The following is a 23,555-nucleotide window of genomic DNA, read 5'->3' on the forward strand; positions in this document are numbered from 1 at the left end:
TGTAATTCCAGGTGTAATGATTCCCCAGCCATAGCACTGACCTGCGGCTCCAAGTAAGAGAGGAGCCAGAATATCGGAGTACCCACAGAGGATATACATTTACACTACAAACAGACCACTTTTCTTGATCAATTCCTCCTTATCACTCTGCGAACACAATCAAATTGGAAGTTACAGTCCCTACTGAGCAGTGAAATGAAGCCGCTTTTCAAAGCTCGGCCTAAGCGAACAAGCCTCAAGCTTGCCTCGATGAGGGACTACTTCCAACAGATGCAGCAAGCTGATTGAAGTAAAAACGTTCCTCCTAGTCATGACACAGACACTGAAAACATTTCAAATGAGTGGACATTACCATTACTGTAGCGCACGCTATGCTACAGCTGTCAAAATTCATCACGGTTACCAAAGCCAGGAAAAAGGTAACATTTACTTAGAGCTGACTTGTACACATGGACAAAAATCACAATAATGCTGTCTTGTAGGAGTTAAAACATGATAACCATTTTCTCCCCAGGGCTAACAAAGTCTTTATAATTGCAAGAATTCTGATCACACAATGCAGTAGTCTGTCACTTTACCAGAGGAATATTAAGAGACAGGTAGACTCTCGTAATTTGATCACTGCACACTGACAGTGATCAATGGTTGAGATCTACTGCAATTGGCCTCCAGTTTACCATAAGCAAGCTATATTCCACAGATCACTCACAGCACAATCAATATAAGCATTCATAATTTAAATAATTACAGACTAACACAAGACAAAAAGTACACTGAACACACTGGCTTTCTTTAACCCTCCTGACGGTATTCCTGAGTGTGGCTCAGGGTTAAATTTCATTACCATTAGCGGTAACCCCGAGCCACACTCGGGATTGCATTGCAGAATCCTGGTACAGTGTACTTACCTTGTCACCAGGATCCTGCAATGTCCCCCCGCTGTATCCTCTGCTGGTGTTTCATCCGCCTGATGCTCTGTTTTCTGGGTTCCCTTCCATGCGAGCCTCGTGACACATGGGGGCAGAGCCCAGCAGCAAATTAAAAAAGTACAAAAAACATAACACATACAGTACACTGTAATCTGTATGTATACATTATTTTATCAAATCATTTTACCTCCCTTTTGTCCCTAGTGTTTTGTCCAGTGCCCTGCATGCACTTTTATATTATATATACACTTTTCTTTCTGCCTGGAATCTTGAGATTGTCCATGGCAACCAAAAAGTGTCCCTTTACGTCAAAAGTGGTTTTAGACCACCTAAAAAACAGCGATAGTAAATGAAAACACTTGCAGAATTGAGCGATAGTGATTCCTGGGGAAATTCATTTTATTATATTCTTTTTTATAATTATTTATAGTTATTTATTATATTATAATTTATGATTTTGTGTTTCAAACTTTATCATACCCGGGATGTCCACTAGGCTCTTATTTGGACAGATTTAAGCATTTATTATTACTAAGAATTACAGGCCTACAATATAAAACGGCAAATTTCTATGCAAAACAATGTACTGCTTTGAGATTCAAAAATCTGACATAATCATACCGCCAGGGAGGTTAAAGTGTTTCTCCAGCAACAGCATGTTTGTATTAAATATAGTAGGTAAGGATTAGAATTGTTTATTGCAGACTGCATCCCCATAAATGAGAATTTCTTGCACATATCTCCAGAGACAGCAGGAATAGAAATTTGGCAAAATGAGGGGAAATCCACCTACCCCCCAACTCGATGATATACCCTCTACCCCTGTTCTGGTGACAACTGTACATTTTTGCCCTACTTTTTATACTGGTGATAGACAGTGGCAGGAAATGTTCCCACTAGGGACACAAACAGAATATAACACAACAGGGAGGCTCGGTTCACACTGGGGCGACTTGGGATCCGACTTGTACGTCCTCAAGTCGCCCCAAGTCGCTCCAGAAATAGTTTCAATGGGAGTTAACGCTAGCGTCTTAATAGACACTACTGAAGTCGCTCCGACTTCAGAGCGTACTCCCTGTACTACTTTGATCCGACTTTGATCCGACTTCAGCCTATTGACTATCATTGAAGTCGGATCAAAGTCGGATCGCCGTCTCGCATGATCCGACTTCGGCATGCGACTTGTGCTCAAATGATCTTGAGGGGAACTCCGCGCCAAATTTTAAATAAAAATCCGGCATGGGTTCCCCCTCCAGGGGCATACCAGGCCCTTGGGTCTGGTATGGACCTTGAGGAGAACCCCCTACGCCGAAAAAACGGCGTGGGGGGTCCCCCCCCAATCCATACCAGACCCTTATCCGAGCACGCAGCCCGGCCGGACAGGAATGGGGGTGGGGGTGGGGACGAGCGAGCGCCCCTCCCCCCTCCTGAACCGTACCAGGCCGCATGCCCTCAACATGGGGGGTTTGGTGCCTTGGGGGAGGGGGGCGCGCTGCGGCCCCCCCACCCCAAAGCACCTTGTCCCCATGTTGATGAGGACAAGGGCCTCTTCCCGACAACCCTGGCCGTTGGTTGTCGGGGTCTGCGGGCGGGGGGCTTATCGGAATCTGGGAGCCCCCTTTAATAAGGGGGCCCCCAGATCCCGGCCCCCCACCCTATGTGAATAGGTACGGGGTACATGGTACCCCTACCCATTCACCTAGGGAAAAAAGCGTCAATAAAAAACACAGTACACAGGTATTTAAAATAATTTATTAGGCAGCTCCGGGATCTTCTTCCGACTCCGGGGGTCTCTCCGGCGTCTTCTCCCGGTGTCCGCATCTTCTGCCGGCTCCACCGCTATCTTCTGGCGCTCTTTTGCCAGCGGTGGTCCGGACCTCTGGATCATCTTCTTCCCTCTTCTCTTCCAGAGTTGTTGACACGACGCTCTCCCCAGCCAGAATGGTTTCTGTGCGCTCTGCAAGGGACTTATATAGGCGGTGACCCCGCCCCCTTATGCTGTCACAGTCCCTGGGCATGCTGGGTCTGTGACGTTTTAGGAGGCGTGGTCACCGGGTGATGACCACGCCCCCTTATGACGGCACAGCCCCAGCATGCCCTGGGACAGTGACCTCATAAGGGGGCGGGGTCACCGCCTATATAAGTCCGTTGCGGAGCGTTCAGAGACCATTCCAGCTGGAGAGAGCGTTGTGTCAACATCTCTGGAAGAAAAGAAGAAGGCAGAAGTCCGGACCACCGCTAGCAATTGAGCTGCAGAAGATAGCGGAGGAGCCGGCAGAAGATGCGGACACCGGGAGGAGACGGCGGAGAGACCCCCGAAGTCGGAAGAGGACCCCCGAAGTCGGAAGAAGATCCCGGAGCTGCCTAATAAATTATTTTAAAAACCTGTGTACTGTTTGTTTTATTGACGCTTTTTTTCCCTAGGTGAATGGGTAGGGGTACCATGTACCCCATACTCATTCACATAGGGTGGGGGGCCGGGATCTGGGGGCCCCCTTATTAAAGGGGGCTCCCAGATTCCGATAAGCCCCCCGCCCGCAGACCCCGACAACCAACGGCCAGGGTTGTCGGGAAGAGGCCCTTGTCCTCATCAACATGGGGACAAGGTGCTTTGGGGGGGGGCGCACACTGCGCCCCCCATGCCCCAAAGCACCCCCCATGTTGAGGGCATGCGGCCTGGTACGGTGGGGGGGGCCGCCAGCGAAGTCGCCGGTCATGGAGGCGACTTGAAGTCGCCTCGTAATTTGCCGAAGTCGTGCCAAAGTCGCGCTGAAGCCGCGTTGAAGTCGCGGTACAAAGTCGCGTTAAAGTCGTGTTGCCCATGTGTGAACCGACCCGGATTCTAACTTTTCACTACTCTTTCCCAAACAAGAAAAAAATTGTTTTGGAGTTCTACTTTAAGGTAAACACTTATTGGGCCTATATCAATGCTAATTGTACCATGTTAACAGAGGCCACTTAACACTTATTTGTTATAAATGTCCTTTAATTAACTTCTTCTATTCCCAGAGTACTGCACACCTGGACAAATACCTTTCTCCTTGATTCAGCATCCTGTGCTGTGTGCCGCTCATCTTCGTGCACATAAGTGCCATGGCCCCAATGATTATTTTGGGTAATCCATACCTTGCTGTGCCACTCCTGGCTGTCATGAGTACAGCTTACCCAGGGAGGACTCAACAGGGTTGTCCTTGCTGAAAAGGTACGCAGCACTGGGGAGGGATGCACACAGAGGATCCCTGGCTTGTGGAGAAGGGTTAGTATTTGTCCAGGTGGTGACAATATAATTAACATGGTTTTAAGGGCTGAACATTTTTTACCCTAATGCATTCCCTGCATTATGGTAAAAAAATATCTCACTAGTTGTATCGCAGCCTCACCTCTGTTTTTACTTCCCTATCCCAATCCAGGACTGTGCCCATCTGCAGCGGCACTGGTCTCTCTCTCCCCTCACAGGCTCAAAGACGTTGGCTCCTGCTGCTGTCAAAAAAGCTCTGTGAACACAAAGCTTTGGGGAGGGGGCTAGCTATGTTGTGTGTGTCAATGGAGGCACACAGCCCAGCTCGGAAGCAAGCGGCTTCCTATTGTGGCACACAGAGAAGGGGAGTAGAGCCAAAAGCACCAGAAAGCGACCCTAGAAGAGGAGGTTCCGGGCAGCTCTGTGCAATACTATTGCACAGAGCAGGTAAGTATACCATGCTTATTATTGAAAAAAAGTAAAAACCTAATAACCACTATGAAGTCCACATTTTAAAAAAAGATGAATATATTTTTGCAGGGGAAAAAAATGTGCATTTGATATCATTTTGCATAGGAGTTTGCAAAGCATTGCACCCAAGAACAGTGAACCCAAAAATACAGGTGTAACATGGTGTAAAAGGCAGAGTTAGCCTTAAAAGGACAATATACCAAAGGTAAAGCGGTGTATTAAAATGACAGAACATTTAAAATATGGAGTGCTTTATGATATACAAGATAAAAACAGACGTGGAATTCCTGAGACCCAAATAAACAAATAAATGCCCCATGGCACATGTATAAAGATGCCATTAGCACCTATAAGGGTAAGCCAAGTTTAAATGTCTGCATATTATAGCCCGAGCATGGCCTTTATGATACTTCAATGCCCAGTCTCTCATCAACAGGGCAATGAAAATGCTTGAGTGCTCTTAATTACTGCAAATGAAGTGTTCCTTATGGTGAGGAGCAAAGACATTACCGGTGAGCAATAACTGCACCAGCTTTTTAATATGAAAACAGTTACAGAGTTGGCAGGCATCTTGTTAGGCTGTCAGAGGACTCGTAGTGAGCTGGCGACTTGATTTCATGATCTCCATCTAGATACACAGCTCTGCATTTTGAAAATACATTTCGACATAGATGTTTGTGTACTTACGGTACTGCACATTATTTGTGGTACATTTTATTGATTTATTGATTTGCTTTTCAGATACTATTGATTTCTGTAGGCCTTGTCAGTAAGGTTACGCAGGATGTAAATGCAGCATGTACAGTAGGAGTTTACAGGAACAGAAATGTGAACAGGGCCCACTGAAATTAATGGATTTGATATTATGTGCTTTTTGTTTTCGTTTTAAACATACGTTGAAGCACCTACTAACACAGATATTTGAACCAAACGTAAGAATGATTGTAACAATAAGAATCAGTCAAATGAATAGGTTACTGGTCTCTGAAAAACAGCACTTAGAAAGTAACATGAGAAAGGTTACACTGATATTGCTGCATTATTTTCATGCAGTTTGTTTTGATGCGTTTTACATGCATTCTAATGTATCCCAGGGAAAGGTATGTTTTGTTGGGATCTCCACAAGCAGGATTTTTTTGGAACACAAAAAAAATAAAAAAATCTGAGCATTAAAACTGGGGAATATACTCTAAACATACATACTGGGACATCTGCTGCAAATAATGGTGGATAAATCACCCACAGAATACAGTTGTCGCTTTGTTGTGTTAGGCAGTACATGCAAATATACACCTAACTTGTTGTTTAACTGTTTGTACTTGGCTGCAGCTTTTAAAAAAGACATTCAAAAGTTTTTTGGTCATCCTCTAAAATCATACAGACTGCACTAATAAAAAGTACTCAGCAAGGTAAACTTGGGTCACCCCACAGTACCCAGCATAGTAGACAAAGGTCATCCCAGTATCCAAATAGTTAGAGGCACATTGCAAACTCTAAAGAGATTTAATGTATATCTAAAGCAGTATGGGTTAAAATGTCCGTTAGGATAGCTTTTTTTTTACATCTGTGTCCCCTTTAGGGAGATTTCCCTTTATTTTCTGCCATGTAGACTCAACTGGAGGGAGAAGTTATCTTTCCAATTTGAGTTTTCAGCAGTCACTGAAAAAAGTGTCCCCATTGGAAGTTTTTCCCTCTATTCCCATTCATTTCAGTGTGTCTCGTCACACTTGGGCGGTGCACTTGCGGGACGTTAGGAAAAGTCCTGCAAGCAGCATCTTTGGGGCGGTTTGGGAGCACTGTATACAGCGCTCCCAAAACGCCCTTCCCATTGAAATTAATTGGCAGCAATTCAGAAGCGCAGCAACACAGGCTTTTTTTTTTTCCTTAAAAGTTTTTTATTTTATTCAGTAAAGAAAGGGTATACAAAGAAAGCGGTACAGAAAGTCAATAAAGTCCCATTATTAACAACAGATTGGGTTTACAGTCTTAGGATACAGTCTAGTAGAACAGCCTGGGATGGATCGACCAGGAACAAAACTTGTGTATGGAGCAGAGCATTGTTAGGTGGAGGATCTCTCTTTCATTTTCATCGCCCCCTCCCCCCTCTCTGGAACAACTAAAGATAGGAGGCAGCTTAGGGGTTCGCTCCAGGTCAGGGTTGTGAACATAGTGTATCTTGAGATGGCATACTTAGTGACAACAGGATAAACATAGGGATGGAAGGGGTGGGGGGTATTGTAAAGGTTCCAGTCGAAGTCGGGACATTCGACCGCAAGAGGGGGAGGGGAATAGGTTGAAATAATGTGTGATGAAGGGGAGGATGAGGAACAGAGAGGAAAAGAAGTGAGAGGGGGAGAGAAAGGGGCAGAGGAAGCAGCAGGGGGGGAGAGAGTAGGGAAGGGCTTGGTCGAAAGGGGGGGGGAGATATAGATGTGATGGGGGGGGCGTGGGACAAGAAGGGGTGTTAGTAGATCGTTCTCGTTTGGCTCCACTCCCCAACTCCCCTCATCTCCTCCAATCCACTAAAGAGGCCCAAATTTACTTTTGTAGGTCCGTTCTATGGAACGCATTGACGGTACTGGTCGGATGTTGTAAAATAATTCCAACATGCCCAAGTGAATGTGAATTTGTGCATTCTGTCTTGAGAAATATGAATTAGTTCTTCCATGTTTTTTATGTTTGAGACCCTCGCTAGTCATTCCCTGATTGTCAGAGCATTTTTAGAGTGCCAATGATTCGGTATGCAGAGCTTAGCCGCGTTTACCATATGCATGGCTAACGATTTGTAGTAATTTTTTTTCGCTAGGGATGTGTGATGAAGGAGAATAATCTAAGGTGAATGTGGTAACATGGGTTATAAGGCTATGGACCTCTTTCCAGAAGGGTTGTAATTTATTGCAGTCCCACCAGGTGTGGAGCATGGTACCCTCCATTTTCTCGCATCTCCAGCATATGTTAGGGATGGCGGGGGAAAATTTATGAAGGTAGGATGGAGTCCTATACCACCTGGTTATCACTTTGTAGCAATTCTCTTGAATGGCCACATTCAGTGAGCATTTGTGGCCATATTTGTACACAATGTTCTATTCCTCATTGGTTAGAGGTGTTTATAAGTCCCTATTCCACACTATCTGTGAAGGATGTGGTTCATGGTTGGTCTCCTCCAAGAGGAGGGTGTATAGGAGGGATATAAGATGCCTCTGTGGTGTTTTGCGATGGCAGAGGTCTTCAAAGGGCGTGAGTTGTCTTGTCCAGTTGGTTTGGTGCGTATGGGTCATGAGGAAGTGCCGTATTTGCCTATATGTCCGAAAGGGAAAAGAGGCGGTCATAGAGATGGTGTTTACTTTCTCTAGGGGGATAGGAGTCCTACCAGAGAAAAACTGGAGGGCTAAGACATGTTCATAAGGCCATTCCTGGCATAGGAAATGCTGGGATTCGCCTGGAGGGAAAGCAGGGTTTCCTCTTAGGGTAGTGAGGGGTCCTGGTATAAGTGCAAGTGTCCCAGATTGTGAAGCTTTTTTGAAGGCTAGGAGAGAGGGGTAAATGAGCGGATGGGATGAAATGTTTGGTGGCCACTGCTTGGGGGGTATCCAGGGCAGCAAGTGGAGAGGATTGGGTGTAAAGGAGTTTTCAAGAAGTATCCATTTCTTTTTAAGCGCGTGTATATTCCAGTCTGCTATTCTGGTAAGGTGACACGCCGTATAATACTTGTGTAGATCTGGTAGCCCAATACCCCCTTTGGTTTTGTGAAGTGTTAGACGGGAGCATTTAAAAGGCGGTGGAGAGTTCTTCCACATGAAAGCAGAGCAGGCTTTCTGATAGCCTGAGAAAAAATTTGGAGGTAGGTGGATCGGTACAGATTGAATTAAGTATAGAATGCGTGGGAGGATTATCATTTTGATTAGAGCTGAGCTGCCAAACCAAGAAACATTCAATCCCATTCAATCTCTCGGGTATTTTTGGGCCTTGAGGAGGGCATTGTGGAAATTTTTCATATATAGATTTGACAGGCGGGATGGGGTTTGAATACCAAGGTATGTGATCGCCTCCCTCTCCCATCTGAAAGGAAACTTGACAATGGATTACTTCTTGCGGAGGGAGGGATATGTTTAGGGTGTGTGATTTTGCATGATTGATTTTGAGGTTGGACAGTGTATAGAAGGTATCAATATCTTTGAGGAGGTCGGGTAACAAGGTTCGAGGAGATGTTAAGGAAAGCAAGATGTTGTCAGCGAAAGCTGCGACCTTGTATTCCTTTTATTTCACGCTCACTCCCTGTATGTTGGGGTTGTTTCGTAGCCTATTGAGGAAGGGTTAGAGAGTTAGTACATATATTAGGGGGGATAGAGGGCAGCCTTGGCGTGCACCACTGGAAATGGAGACGACATTCGACAGGTGGCTATTGACCCTTACGGCCACAGTGGGACAGGAGTATAGGGACATTACATGTGTTAGCATGCAAGTCTCAAGGCCCAAGGCCACCCTGTCGAACGCCTTCTCCTCATCCAAGGAGAGAAGAAAACCTTGAGATTTTGTGGATGTCATCCAATGGTGAATGTTAAGGGTACGTATGGTATTGTTCCTGGCCTCCCTACCCAGGCTGAATCAAACTTGATCTGTGGAAATAATGCCACTAGGGTGTAGATTATAAAGACTAGGGTGTAGATTGTAAAGCTTTGAATAGAACTTCTCAAATTCGCCCGCAATGTCTTCATTCTTGGCCAGAAGTGTTCCCCGCGCATCGCATATGTGGTGAATTATAGAGGAGGGTTTGGAGGCTTGGATCGAAAGGGCAAGTAAGCATCCATTTTTATTTCCATGCTCGTAGAAGATATGTATTAATTCCTGAAGGGTATAATGTGCTTGTGTCTGCTTATGAGTTAATTCTAGTGACTTGATAGTCTTTGTTAAAGTGTTCATCTTCGTTTGGGACTCTTTTTTGGCTTTTGCGGCTAAGGCCAGTAGTTTGCCTCAGACACTTTCTGCGAAGTATAGGCGTATACTCGTACGTAAGTGGTCAAAAGAGAAGGGTTCAGATGCCATGTTTTTGTTTTAGTGCAAGAAATAGTCAATCCTGGAGTATTTCTGATGAGGAGCCGAGAAAAAGGTGTAGTCTTTGACAGAGGGAAACAAAGTATGCCAAACATCATGTAAGGTAAAAGTTTCTGGAGTTCAAGTTTAATCTGGCGGAGGGCTTTATAGGGTAGGTTAGAGGTGCCCGAGGAGAAGTCTAGAACAGGGTTCAAAGGGACATTAAAGTCCCCTCCAAGGAGTACTATTCCCTTCTGAAAAGACGATAGGAGTTTGCAGGTTTTCATAAAGAAAGTGACATGGTGCTCGTTGGGGCAGTATATGTTAGCCAGTGTTATTGGTTTTGAGGCGTAAGTGCCCTTGAGAAAGATAGGTCAATAATAGAATCAGATAGGTGAAAGTCTGCGTGTTTAGATACTAGGACAGAAACCCCTTTAGTCTTGGAGTCAGGGTTAGTGGCATGAAAAGCAGAGTGGTATATGTGGTTGGATAGTTTAGGTATAGAATCCGAACGAAAATGCGTTTCTTGTAAAAAAATGAAGTGGGCCTTGTGTTTCATAAGGGAGGACATTACTTGGGACATTTTTTCCGGGAGGTTAAGGCCTTTTGTATTTAGCGATAGACACTTCAGGGTCAGGGAAGGCGAGGCGAGTGATTTACTCTGCATGATGATGTGCAGATGTGGTGTCCAGATGAAGGTTATTGGGTGTCTGAGAGGGGGGAGAACCAAAGTTGGGGAGGAGGGACACTTGAGTGGGAGTCGAACCACAGGAAAAGGAGGCAATTGGTGTAAGGAGCGGTAGGGGAAGGGGAAAAGGAGGAGTATATTGGGATTTGATAGAGGTGCTGGGGAAGAGGGATGTGGAACAGTAGGGGTAAAAGAATAGAAAGAGCAGTGGAGGATAGCGTAGGAGGGGCTGAGGAAGGAGATAGAAAAACACCAGAGGTGGAAGTAGGCAGGCTACTCCACCTATAGAGGGAAATGCTGGGGGTGTCAGCAAGAGTCCAGGAGGACTGCTGCGGGAGGATGAAAACCACAGGGTCTCTGCGAACCGGGGAGCGAGAATTAGGGAGCTTTTGAAATTGTGTAAAGGGATGTAGTGGAGAGCCGTCTGAACAGGGTAGCATTTAACCAGTTATTATCCAGAATGTAGAATACAAAAACATTAACAATAATTCAGCCATCGGATAGCTCTGCCTTCTCAGGATATTCCAACAAATTGCAGTTATTCCGGTAAGGCAGAAAGCTCAGTACCTATTAACCAAATAAGGATGTACAGTTGTACATCATAAAGGTAAGCAAAATAAAAATAAAATAAATAACGGGAAATGACGGGGGGGGGTGAGAAGGGGAGGGGGAGGGAAGGGGGTGGCAAGGAAGAGGGAGGTGGGAAGTGGAAGGAGGGTATTGGGAAGGGGATATGGGAAAAGCAGGAGGATGGGAGGGGGCCTGGGGATACCTAGGATAACACAAAGCACTACTGCATTGATAGGCTCTTGGTTTCCCCGCCATCCAGGAGGGTCATGCACTTGAGAACAGTTTACCGGGAGCCTAGGATGTGCTATAATTGTTCTTAACATTTAGAAACGTTTAAGATAATATCTCGGGAGCCAGGGGTGTTATACTTGTGCTGGTATTATCGCGTGGGAGAGCGTAGGTGCTAAAAGAGCAAAAGCTCACTGCAATCACTGAGTATTTGTGTGATCAGATTTGCAGTATGAATTGTATGTTAATTGTTTGGGGTATTTAATGTGATACTGAGAGGGCGGTATTTGGTTAGACTCCACTTAACATTCCCCCCGGGCTCAAGAGACATTCAATATCCCTAATACCTGTTAAAGCCCCAGAGGTATGCGTAGTATGTTGTATAGAACTAGTAGCACAGACTGCTTGTGTCGTGGTTGTACAAAAGTATTTGCATCTTCTGTATGTATCTTAGTGTCATATGGACCGGCCAACAATGCCATTTGGTTATGTCCTGTATAGATGGCAGGATTGACATAGTCTAGGATTAGCGCTTGTTACTGCATATGTCCGTTGTTGTTCCCATGTTAGGTAGGTTGGCTGGCTCTGAAAAGGCGTCATAGAACAGTTGTAATACATGAAAAAGTTAAATTAGCTAAATTTGCTATAGGGGAACAATTTGGAAGCTTGGGGTAGGAGTCAAGTCAAGTTAACTCATGCATTGGGCATGTATTAAATGGGAGCCTGCTGGGTATGTGTGCTTGCAAAAAGTCTTGCTGTATCTTAAGCATATTTCAGGAGAGCATAAATGGGTGAGTGTGAGCAGTGGATCAGATTACCTCTTGATGGCGGGCCAGGTCACAGCGGAATGTTCTTTAGTGAAGGTCGTGGCTTCAGGGCTTGTTTGAGTGTTGGTTGACAAGATGTCCCAGGCCCCGGTATAGGTATATGAATTCTAGAGGAGAGTTCCCTTCAACCTGTTTTTGTAAACTCCTCACTTCCCAGTCCGTTATAGGCAGTAGGTGTAGGTAGCACGGAGATAAGTCTGTGAGGAAAGTTTGCGGGAAAATGGCCAGCCCTGGGCAGCAGAACAAAACAAAGCAAAAAGAAGAGGGGGACAAAAAATGGGACGGATAAAACTGAGGAGAGGACATGAGGTAGGCACTTACATGCATGTGTTAGTCCGTGGCTAAATGGAGGGATGGATCTTTAAGTAGCAAAGCGGTCTCTCTTCGTGGATGGCAATGGGGGAGAGCCCGAGCTGTGCTGGTAAAGGTCTCAGCGGGATGAGCAGGCACTCAGTGAGGGCTGGTCTGCCCTTTGTTTGCGGGACCTCTGGCGTTGAGCTTTCGGTGATGGATTAAGTGAGACCAGGAGCCATGGTTCCGGAGGAAAATAGAAGGCGTACCACTCCGGAAGTTCTACGCGTGGGAGATCGAATTGTTCACAAAACATCTGAAGGTCCTCTGGCATACGAAGCATTGCAGAGCGCCCTCTAGCGGATGCTGACAAGGCAAAGGGGAATTTCCAGTGATACTATATGTTCCGCGTGTGAAGCATTTCCAGGAGAGGGCGCAAAGCTCTTCTGTTCTGCAGCGTAATCTGTGAAAGATCTCCGCTCCATTGTGGAGGATGCATCCTCTTTCTCTTGCTTTGTGGAGGATTTCCTCCTTCAGTGGAAAATTAACAATGCAGCAGATCACATCTCTGGGTGGTTCATTTTCCCGAGGTTGAGGATGTAAGGCAAGATGAGCCCTTTCTATCTCGATAGGAGAGTCTGCAGGCCAGTCAATCAGGTCATTAAAGATTGCACAGATAGTTTGTTGAAGATTTCCCGGGTCGCCATTCTCAGGGACTCCCCGCACTCATGTTGTGCCTTCAACCTCAATTGTCGAGGTCCTTGATATGTCTGTGAAGGTCAAGAAGGTGGTGTAGCTGGGAGTCATAAGTGTTTTGTACCTGACGAATGGCTGCTGCATGGGTTTGGGTCGTCTGTTCCACATCCCCGATCCAGTGTACTGCCGCTTGTATGTCAGATCTGAGGTCTGCGATGGCGGCTGTAAATGTAATTTTAATGTCGGAGGCAAATTTCTCCAGGTCGAATAGGCTGGGAGGTTGAGCGCGGTCAGCGCAGGGCGTAGCTCCCCCCGTCATCAGAGCACCGGGATCAGTGCTAGGTGAGCTCAGTGTCATGTGCAGACAGGCGCTGGGTCCGGAAAAGCTCCGGTATGTTTCTGCTAAGCTACATGCCGGAGTCAGTGGCAGCTCGGGAGGTAGAGGAGCTTCGGGTGGACCTGTTCATGGTGTTTTGGATGAAATTCGGCAATGTGGGTTCCCCACTAGGCTAATCTCATTCCCCGGGTCACAGGAGCTAGTAAGTTAAGCTGCCATCTTGGTCTCCGTCCAGGCCACGCCCCTCAACACAGGCATTTTTAACCCCTTCTTTGGGGTTTAACTCCTTTAACCCCTTCTTTCAGCACCACTAGCGGCTGAAAAACGCTGCTTAAACAGCGCTAAAGCGCTGCTAAAACGAGTACCGCTTTAGCGCCAACGCGGCCCTAGAGTGAAAGGGATCATAGAGAAAGTGAATCTCCCTAATGGGTACACAGACAGCGATAAATAACTGACCGAGATTCTATCCCCTCAACACTCCATCCAAATCTATAAAAAGTTTTGCTTTTAGTTAGTTATAATTTATTTGTATTGGCTGAACATATTAAACAACAAAATGAAACAAAATTATAAAACAAAAATAGTTGTCACCCAAATGACAGACATTTTATTAGCAGGAAAAAACTACTTTACTACTCCAAATGCTTGAAACAATATGACTTATGCCCTGTACACACGGTCGGATTTTCCGATGGAAAATGTGTGATAGTACCTTGTCGGAAATTCCGACCGCGTGTGGGAACCATCACACATTTTCCATCGGAATTTCACACACACAAAGTTTGAGAGCTTGCTATAAAATTTTCTGACAACAAAATCTGTTGTCGGAAATTCAGATCGTGTGTACACAAATCCGACGCACAAAGTGCCACGCATGCTCAGAATAAATTAAGAGATGAAAGCTATTGGCTACTGCCCCGTTTATAGTCCCGACGTACTTGTTTTACGTCACCGTGTTCAGAACGATCAGATTTTCCGACAACTTTGTGTAACTGTGTGTATGCAAGACAAGTTTGAGCCAACATCCGTCGGAAAAAATCCATGGATTTTGTTGTCGGAATGTCCGATCAATGTCCGACTGTGTGTATGGGGCATTAGAGTAGATTTAGACATGCCTATAAAACTTCCAAGCCTCTGAAGCCCGATCCACTACATGCTGTGTACACTTTGTCACGGGCGCAAAGCATCGCAGTCATCCCCGCCCTCCAACCGCACGTCTAAGTGAGGTCTTACAGTAATTTAATTTTAAAAATGCCTAGAAAATGGTAAAAGTGATCCTGTTCATTTAGGGAAATGTGTACGGAGAGAAATATGGGGATGTCATAGCAGAAGATATAGCAAATACTAATTGCCTGTCTGTGCCTATAATACTGACCAGCAGTTTAGGTCAAATTTCTAGATCTACGTACCTATTCCAGATTAGTGTCCCTGAAAGCACTTTGGGATCAGCCTGACAGCCAGGCAACTAGCATTTTTAGAAGAAGAAATTGTCAATTGCAGGTCCCGTATTCATTTACTACAGATTCTCTACAGTTGAAGCTAATAAATGGTACTTTTTGTAAGCCTTTTTTAATCTTCGGGATCACTTTGGTTACACATTTGGTAACAAACCCGGTCTGTCCTGTTAGGCCCTGGCCATTGTTACACTGTAAATAGGCACATAGGCTTTACAGAGAGCATGTGAGCAATATACACATCAAGTCAAAATATTACCAATACATTTCTTAAATATCTAGGCACTAAAATAATCTAGGTTCATAAGCAGCATGGCCAGCAGCAGGGTTTACTGGGCCAACTGATAATGGTATGTCTGTGGTTGTTGGTTAGCCAGAGAATGTTTTTATAACATACATTTTGATAGCATAGATGCAGTAACAGGACAAGTTTACAGTGTCACAAGTTTCACCCTAATCCTGGCCACGCACATTGCAATTTGGTTGTACAATCACTGATAACTGTATAGTAGCAGAAGTGGGCTACTGGGCGGACGCCACTACTTGAGGATTATTTGTGCTCAACTTGCCTTTCATCATATGTAAGTGGACATAATTGTTTGTATATTCAATAAATCTAACTGATCCTGATCCGGAGGCGCTTTTTTCTGTTTGTTCTTTTTCATGTACTTGGAGCTTGCTTCATGCTTCCCTGAAGGCTTGCCCTGGAGTACGGACTGCTAGTCAGTATATACAAAGGCTTTTTGCCCCCTTGCTTTTTATTCTTTTCACACCGTTTTTTTTCCGTTCATGACTAAATTCCCAGTGGACATTTATACTATATCTATCTCAATCCAGCAACAGCGCTACTAACCATTGTTTTTTTCATAGTAGCAGAAGTGCCTGACATGGTATAATTTAAATGGATTAAAGAAGTAGACCCGCACACAAAATAATTGTTGGTAAATCTAAAGGAGGTTATACAGAGATTGTGCACACTGACCGTAATATGTGTGGTCAGCTTTAGGGTACGCCAAAGACTCACCTGTTCCAGTAGCTCCAGAACTGCTCCTGAAGATACATGCGGTGACTGCTCTCATCGCCAAAGGAGGCTTTACTTTCAATCCAGTGAATAACATGTCCATCCACAGCTGCAGAGCAAACAGAATATCTAAGTGTGAGATCCAGTTAAAAAGTAGAAGTAAAATACTTAAAGAGCAATACCCAAAGTTTGGGGTGGAAAAATTATATGTATTTTTATTGCTTTAAAGTAGTTGTAAACCCTTTACAACCACTTTATACTACAGGCAAGCCTATAATTAGGCTTACCTGTAGCTAAACTGGATATCTTATAACCTACACGGTTTAGGAGATATCCCTGTATTTGCATGTGCTGACATCATTGGCACATGCGCACTTAACCACTTAAGGACCGCCGCATGACGATGTACGTCCAAACTTTGAACGGGGATATCGTTGTTATGGTAGCAGCGGCCGGCTTTCAGATAAAAGTGGTCCCTGGGGCGGATTCGCAGCGAGATCACTTTTATCGGTGGCAGGAGAGGGCCCCCCCCCCTCCCGCCGTGATTCGGTGCCCTCTGCCGCTTACCGAAGCCGTCGGTAGCGGCGGAGGCGATCGCGTCCTTCCCTGTGGTGTGTCTGGAGATGAGTGAGGCTAAGATGGCGCCCACTCGTCTCCATGACACTGCTGGGCGGAAGCGACGTCAAAACGTCACTTCCGTCCACGCCTCTTAAAGGCACATTTTTTCAAATGTCATTTTTCTAAATTACTTTTTTTTTTTTTTTTTTTTTTATTGCATTTTAGTGTAAATATGAGATCTGAGGTCTTTTTGACCCCAGCTCTCATATTTAAGAGTTCCTGCCATGCTTTTTTCTATTATAAGGGATGTTTACATTCCTTGTAATAGAAATAAAAGTGACACCATTTTTTTTTTTTTAAAACAGTGTAAAAATAAATAAAATATTGTAAAAATTTTTTTTAAACCCCCCCGTCCCGACGAGCTCGCGCGCAGAAGGGAACGCATACGCGAGTAGCGCCCGCACATGAAAACGGTGGTCAAACAACACATGTGAGGTATCACAGCGACCGGTAGAGCGAGAGCAATAATTCTAGCCCTAGACCTCCTCTGTACCGGAAAATATGCAACCTGTAGAATTTTTTAAACGTCGCCTATGGAGATTTTTGAGGGCAAAAGTTTGATGCCATTCCACGAGCGGGCGCAATTTTCAAGCGTGACATGTTGGGTATCAATTTACTTGGCGTAACATTATATTTCACAATATAAAAAAAAAAATTGGGCTAACTTTACTGTTGTCTTATTTTTTTATTCAAAAAAGTTAATTTTTTCCAAAAAAAGTGCGCTTTTAAGACCGCTGCGCAAATACGGTGCAAAAAAAAGTATTGCAACGTCTGCCATTTTATTCTCTAGGGTGTTAGAAGAAAAACATATATAATGTTTGGGGGTTCTAAGTAATTTTCTAGCAAAAAAACCTGTTTTAAACATGTAAACACCTAAAATCCAAAACGAGGCTGGTCCTTAAGTGGTTAAGCAAACTAAAGTTATACTGTGACGTTACCGGCGGCTCCCGCGTGCATGCGCGGAAGAGACATCACCGTGGCTCCGGCCAATCACAGCGCCGGAGTCGCGATACCCGGAAGTAACCCCCGAGAGAGATGACAGTTGCCGGAGCGGTGAACGAGGACCGCTGCGGGGGCTTTGATCTAAGGTAAGTAATTCATAATGAGCTAGTATGCTATGCATACTAGCTCATTATGCCTTTGTCTTGCAAGTTTTTTTTTATTTTTTATTTTTTTAAGGGTTTACAACCACTTTATGCACCCCATAGAGGAGTCAGTTTTCAACCAGTGGTTTGTACGAAAAAAAACTGACTCGATTCCCCTATACACACACTTGTAAATGGGGAAATCCTCCCTAATGTGTCTTTGTTTTCTGACAGCAGGGAGTCAGAACACACTGATCAGTGTTGCAGGCTACAGCCAGCAGACCTCATTGAGTGAGAAAACCCAACAGGAGGGTTGAACAGAAGTTGATTAGTGGCATCAAAGATCAAGATCCAGGTCAAAATTCCTTATATCTTAATCATACAGGACGCAGGCTGAGTATTCATAGACCTTGAGGTGTTCCCAAGCAATGAATGAGAAGGGTGGGAAAAAATTATCAAACAAAACTGTGGCAACAGACCCAACAACAGCAAGGGTCAATAGACCCAACTTCAGAGTGCTGCTGCTGACAGCTTTTCTTGGTCAGCTTTCAGTTGATTTGAGAAAGGACAGCAGTGAGGGGGTAGAGTTCTGAATTCTGTTTGTACCATTTGAAACCACTAATTGAACCAACAGGTCTGGGACTCAGAGAGAGGCAAACTTTAACAGACACCCCTACCACTCTTAGGAGTAAGGACCCCCCTTCTCTTGGAAGAAGGCTTTGGAGAAGACTTGCTGGGCTTAGTGGGTCAAATCTTGTGCCAAAAGGAAGGGCTAAATTTTAAGGGGAAGCCTGGGAAAAAAATATTTATTTTGTTTATTTGCAACAGGGGTGTCCAACCGATTTACCTTCCTGGGTCACATTGGAAGAAGAAGAATTGTCTTGGGCCACACATAAAATACACTAACAATAAGAATAGCCGATGAGCAGAAAAAGTCGGGCAGATCACAAGTTAAAGAACACTGATATAGATAATGAACCTATCCGAGTAATAAAACTTTATTTTTTTCTAAAATTTTTATTATAAAAGTAAAAGAGGGCAACATAAAATTAGTGAGATATTTGACACTATTTTTGATAAACTAATGCATCAATAATGATTTTTATAACAGCTTACCTGTAAAATCATTTTCTTCGAGTACATCACGGGACACAGAGCCACAGTAACTACTGAATGAGTTATATAGGCACCACTAGGTGATGGACACTGGCACACCCTAGACAGGAAGTTTAGCCCCCTATATAACCCTTCTCCTTACTGGGAGTACCTCAGTTTTGTAGCAAAGCAATATACGTGTATAAGAAGAGGGGAGGGACCTCTGTGTAAGCTGTTATAAAAATCCTATTTTCTTTTTCATACATCACGGGATACAGAGCCACAGTATTTACTGAATGGGATGTCCCAGAGCGATGCTATCTGAGGGGAGGGAGACACAAACAAAAGTAGGGTGCAATCAGACCTGAGGACCTTGTACCGCTGCCTGCAGCACACTGTGCCCAAAGGCGATATCTTCATGCCTTCTCACATCCACCTGATAGAATCTGGTGAATGTATGGACTGAAGACCAAGTTGCGGCCTTGCATATTTGAGCCGTGGAGGCCTGGTGATGCACTGCCCATGAAGCACTAACAGCCCTAGTGGAGTGCGCTTTGATTTGAAAAGGTGGAACTTTCCTTTTCAAACCATAAGCTTGAACAATTACCTGTCGAATCCACTTAGCAATAGTAGATTTTGATGCTGCCTGTACTTTTTTAGGACCTTCAGGCAACACAAACAAAAAATCAGTTTTGCGAATCTGAGCAGTCGCTTCCAAATAGGTTTTGACCGCTCTTACTACATCCAGAGAATGTAGTGACTTTTCTTCCGTAGAACAGGGATCTAGAAAAAATGAAGGCAGAACAATATCCTGGTTTAGATGAAAACCTGCAACCACCTTTGGTAGAAAGCTAGGATGAGGACGCAATACTACTCTATCCTTATGAATAATTAAATATGGCTCTATACAAGAAAGAGCCGCCAATTCTGATACCCTTCTTGCAGAAGAAATGGCTACCAGAAAAATTAAAAAAGAAAGAAGGACGGCGCCCTCTAAGTGCAGCATGTATGTTAAAAATATTTATTACAATAGATAAAAACACTCACATTTGAGTTGCTAAAAACCAGCATGTAAACTAGTTTCATCCGAGTGCTCTCTGGGGATGTGGGTGTCACGGGCCAGTGGGGGGGTTCCTGGGATGTGAGTCCTGTGACCTGGGTCCTGGTAGCTGTTCCGGTGTTGCCGAGGGTCCTCAGAGCCTCCGGGCGGCCAGGATGTCGGTCATGGATCCTCCGTGGAGCGCCGTACTGACCTGTGTCTTCACTTCTGGGAGCGGGGTGAGGCGGGCGGTGCTTCGCGTTCGGAGCATGCGTGCTCCTTCATCAGGCTATGCTGGTGGCCATATTCAGTGTGGGAATTTATACCATAGGCACTGGGAGGGGTGGAGAGGTGATTGAGAGGAGGGCGGGACTATGTATAATGATTGGGAGCGTAGGTAACCATGGAGATGGGGTGTACACAATGTGGAAGGGGAGCGAAGGGAGACAGGGAGTAGGAGGGGGGAGGAGACATGCAAATGAGTATGTTGTGGTAAGAACATATATGTGTGTATATGGATCGTGGGGTAAGGAGAAGGCGGTCTATATGAAGAGGAATGTTGTATTGATCATAGTGGACGGGAACAAAATATATATATATATATATATATATATATATATATATATATATATACACCTAAATATATATGAGAAGGGAATACAAAAATGCAGAAAACAGTATATAATTAAAGAGGTATATAATTATAGGGAGAGATGGGTGGTATATATGAGAAGAAATGACGCAATGATGGAAAAGGAATAAAACATGTACAATGTATATATGTGTGTAAACATAAAGAACCATTTATATAGGATCCTTTCACACACATATACACATATATACACATTTAAATGACGCGTAAGATTGGGACAAAAGGAGGGGGGGAGTGTGTTTCCAGACGGGTATTTGGGAATGAGAGGAATGTTATGGGGAATACTGGGAAATAAACAAAAATAAAAATAATAAAAATAAAGATAAAAATAAAAATAGTAATAAAAATAAATATAAAAATAAAGAAATTAAAAATAAAAATAAATATAAATAAAAATATAAAATGGTATGTGTTATACACTAGGGCTATGTGGATAGGGGTAATGGGTGGGAGACAGGTATACACTCACACTAGTGTACGGGTATACCCATACACGTGTTCCACGTAGACTGTAAGTTAATGGGGTAGTGACTAGATGATGGATAAAACAATGAATGAGACAACAGGTAGGACAATGGATGAAACAATACATGGTGAATTGAGATGAGATGATGTGATGAGGCAGGGATGTGGTTAGGGTAACAGCAAAATGTTAATTTCGATGCCTTCACTGAGGCCTCCTGGCGATAAAGTGTCTAGTGTGTATATCCAGTAGTTTTCTCTTTCACAAAACCTTTTGTAGCGTTCAGCGGTAGGGAGGGTGGGTGGAATAGACTCAATAACCCACACGCGTAAGCCCTGAAGATATTTGTCCATGATGTTCTTTAAAATGTCTCGGTACGCTATGCTTGTCAATGCCCTTCTCTACAAGGTTATGATGCTCACCAAACCTTTTGCGGAGCGGGCGTATAGTGTGGCCTACGTATAGTAGGCCGCAGGGGCATGTGAGGCAATAGACCACATAATCTGAACCACAATTGAAGAAGTCTGGGATGACATATAGTTTACCCTTATGATGGAAGTCTATTTGCCTATGTGTAACATGGGCGCATGTGAGGCAGAGGGGTTTCCTACATTGATACATGCCTTTGATGTTAAAGAAGGTTAACGGGGCACTGGCGGTGGAGTGTGCTGTTTTCACTTTGCTTGGTGCTATTTGGGCCTTTATATTCTTAGCCCATCTGTAGGTGACCAGTGGTTTATCACTTATGGTGGGCTTTAGATGCGGATCCTCACGCAGAATGGACCAGTGTTTGGGGAAGATCTTTTCCATTTGCTTAAATCTGTTGTGGTCTTGTGTCACAAATCTGACGGGTTGGGTAGTGTCGCCAGTGCCCCGTTAACCTTCTTTAACATCAAAGGCATGTATCAATGTAGGAAACCCCTCTGCCTCACATGTGCTCATGTTACACATAGGCAAAAAGACTTCCATCATAAGGGTAAACTATATGTCATCCCCGACTTCTTCAATTGTGGTTCAGATTATGTGGTCTATTGCCTCACATGCCCCTGCGGCCTACTATACGTAGGCCGCACTAAACGCCCGCTCCGCAAAAGGTATGGTGAGCATCGTTACCTTGTAGAGAAGGGCATTGACAAGCATAGCGTACCGAGACATTTTAAAGAACATCATGGACAAACATTTTCAGGGCTACGCGTGTGGGTTATTGAGTCTATTCCACCCACCCTCCCTACCGCTGAACGCTACAAAAGGTTGTGTGAAAGAGAAAACTACTGGATATACACACTAGACACTTTATCGCCAGGAGGCCTCAATGAAGGCATCGAAATTAACATTTTGCTGTGACCCCAACCACATCCCTGCCTCATCACATCATCTCATCTCAATTCACCACGTATTGTTTCATCCATTGTCCTACCTGTTGTCTCATTCTTTGTTTTATCCATCATCTAGTCACTACCCCATTAATGTACAGTCTATGTGGAACACGTGTATGGGTATACCCGTACACTAGTGTGAGTGTATACCTGTCTATCACCCATTACCCCTATCCACATAGCCCTAGTGTATAACACATACCATTTTTTATTTTTATTTATATTTATTTTTAATTTCTTTATTTTTATATTTATTTTTATTACTATTTTTATTTTTATTTATTTGTATTATTTTTATTTCTATTTTTATTTTATTTATATTTAGTTTTATTTTTATGTTTATCTTTATTTTTATTATTTTTATTTATTTCCCAGTATTCCCCATAACATTCCTCTCATTCCCAAATGCCCGTCTGGAAACACACTCCCCCCCTCCTTTTGCCTTTTGTCCCAATCTTACGCGTCATTTAAATGTGTATATATGTGTATATGTGTGTGAAAGGATCCTATATAAATGGTTCTTTATGTTTACACACATATATACATTGTACATGTTTTATTCCTTTTCCATCATTGCGTCATTTCTTCTCATATATACCACCCATCTCTCCCTATAATTATATACCTCTTTAATTATATACTGTTTTCTGCATTTTTGTATTCCCTTCTCATATATATTTATACTGTATATATATATATATATATATATATATATATATATATATATATATATATATATATATTGTTGCCGTCCACTATGATCAATACAACATTCCTCTTCATATAGACCGCCTTCTCCTTACCCCACGATCCATATACACACATATATGTTCTTACCACAACATACTCATTTGCATATCTCCCCCCCCTCACTCCCCGCCCCGCCCACTCCCCGTCTCCCTTCGCTCCCTTTCCACATTGTGTACACCCCATCTCCATGGTTACCTACGCTCCCAATCATTATACATAGTCCTGCCCTCCTCTCAATCACCTCTCCACCCCTCCCAGTGCCTATGGTATAAATTCCCACACTGAATATGGCCACCAGCATAGCCTGATGAAGGAGCACGCATGCTCCGAACGCAAAGCACCGCCCACCTCACCCTGCTCCCGGAAGTGAAGACGCAGGTCAGCACGGCGCTCCACGGAGGATCCATGACCGACATCCTGGCCGCCCGGAGGCTCTGAGGACCCTCGGCACCACCGGAACAGCTACCAGGACCCAGGTCACAGGACTCACATCCCAGGAACCCCCCCACTGGCCCGTGACACCCACATCCCCTGAAAGCACTCGGATGAAACTACTTTACATGCTGGTTTTTAGCAACTCAAATGTGAGTGTTTTTATCTATTGTAATAAATATTTTTAACATACATGCTGCACTTAGAGGGCGCCGTCCTTTCTTTTTTATTGTTACAGAGCTTCTTCTAGCTTTTATAGACTGG

The 23,555-nt window shown here is 44.1% G+C and overlaps 1 protein-coding gene across 2 annotated transcripts in view; it reads right to left on the reverse strand.

Annotated features, from left to right (window-relative positions):
* The window catches only part of CDIN1 (CDAN1 interacting nuclease 1), a 707,904-nt gene that overhangs the window by 251,372 nt on the left and 432,977 nt on the right, over positions 1–23,555 (reverse strand). For both annotated transcript variants that reach the window (XM_073610474.1, XM_073610473.1), the window contains one exon: positions 15,785–15,890. In XM_073610474.1, the coding sequence (XP_073466575.1) occupies positions 15,785–15,890 (106 nt within the window). The remainder of the gene's footprint in view (positions 1–15,784; positions 15,891–23,555) is intronic.

Source organism: Aquarana catesbeiana, linkage group LG13 (genome assembly GCF_042186555.1).
Source record: "Aquarana catesbeiana isolate 2022-GZ linkage group LG13, ASM4218655v1, whole genome shotgun sequence".
Classification (NCBI taxonomy): Eukaryota; Metazoa; Chordata; class Amphibia; order Anura; family Ranidae; genus Aquarana; species Aquarana catesbeiana.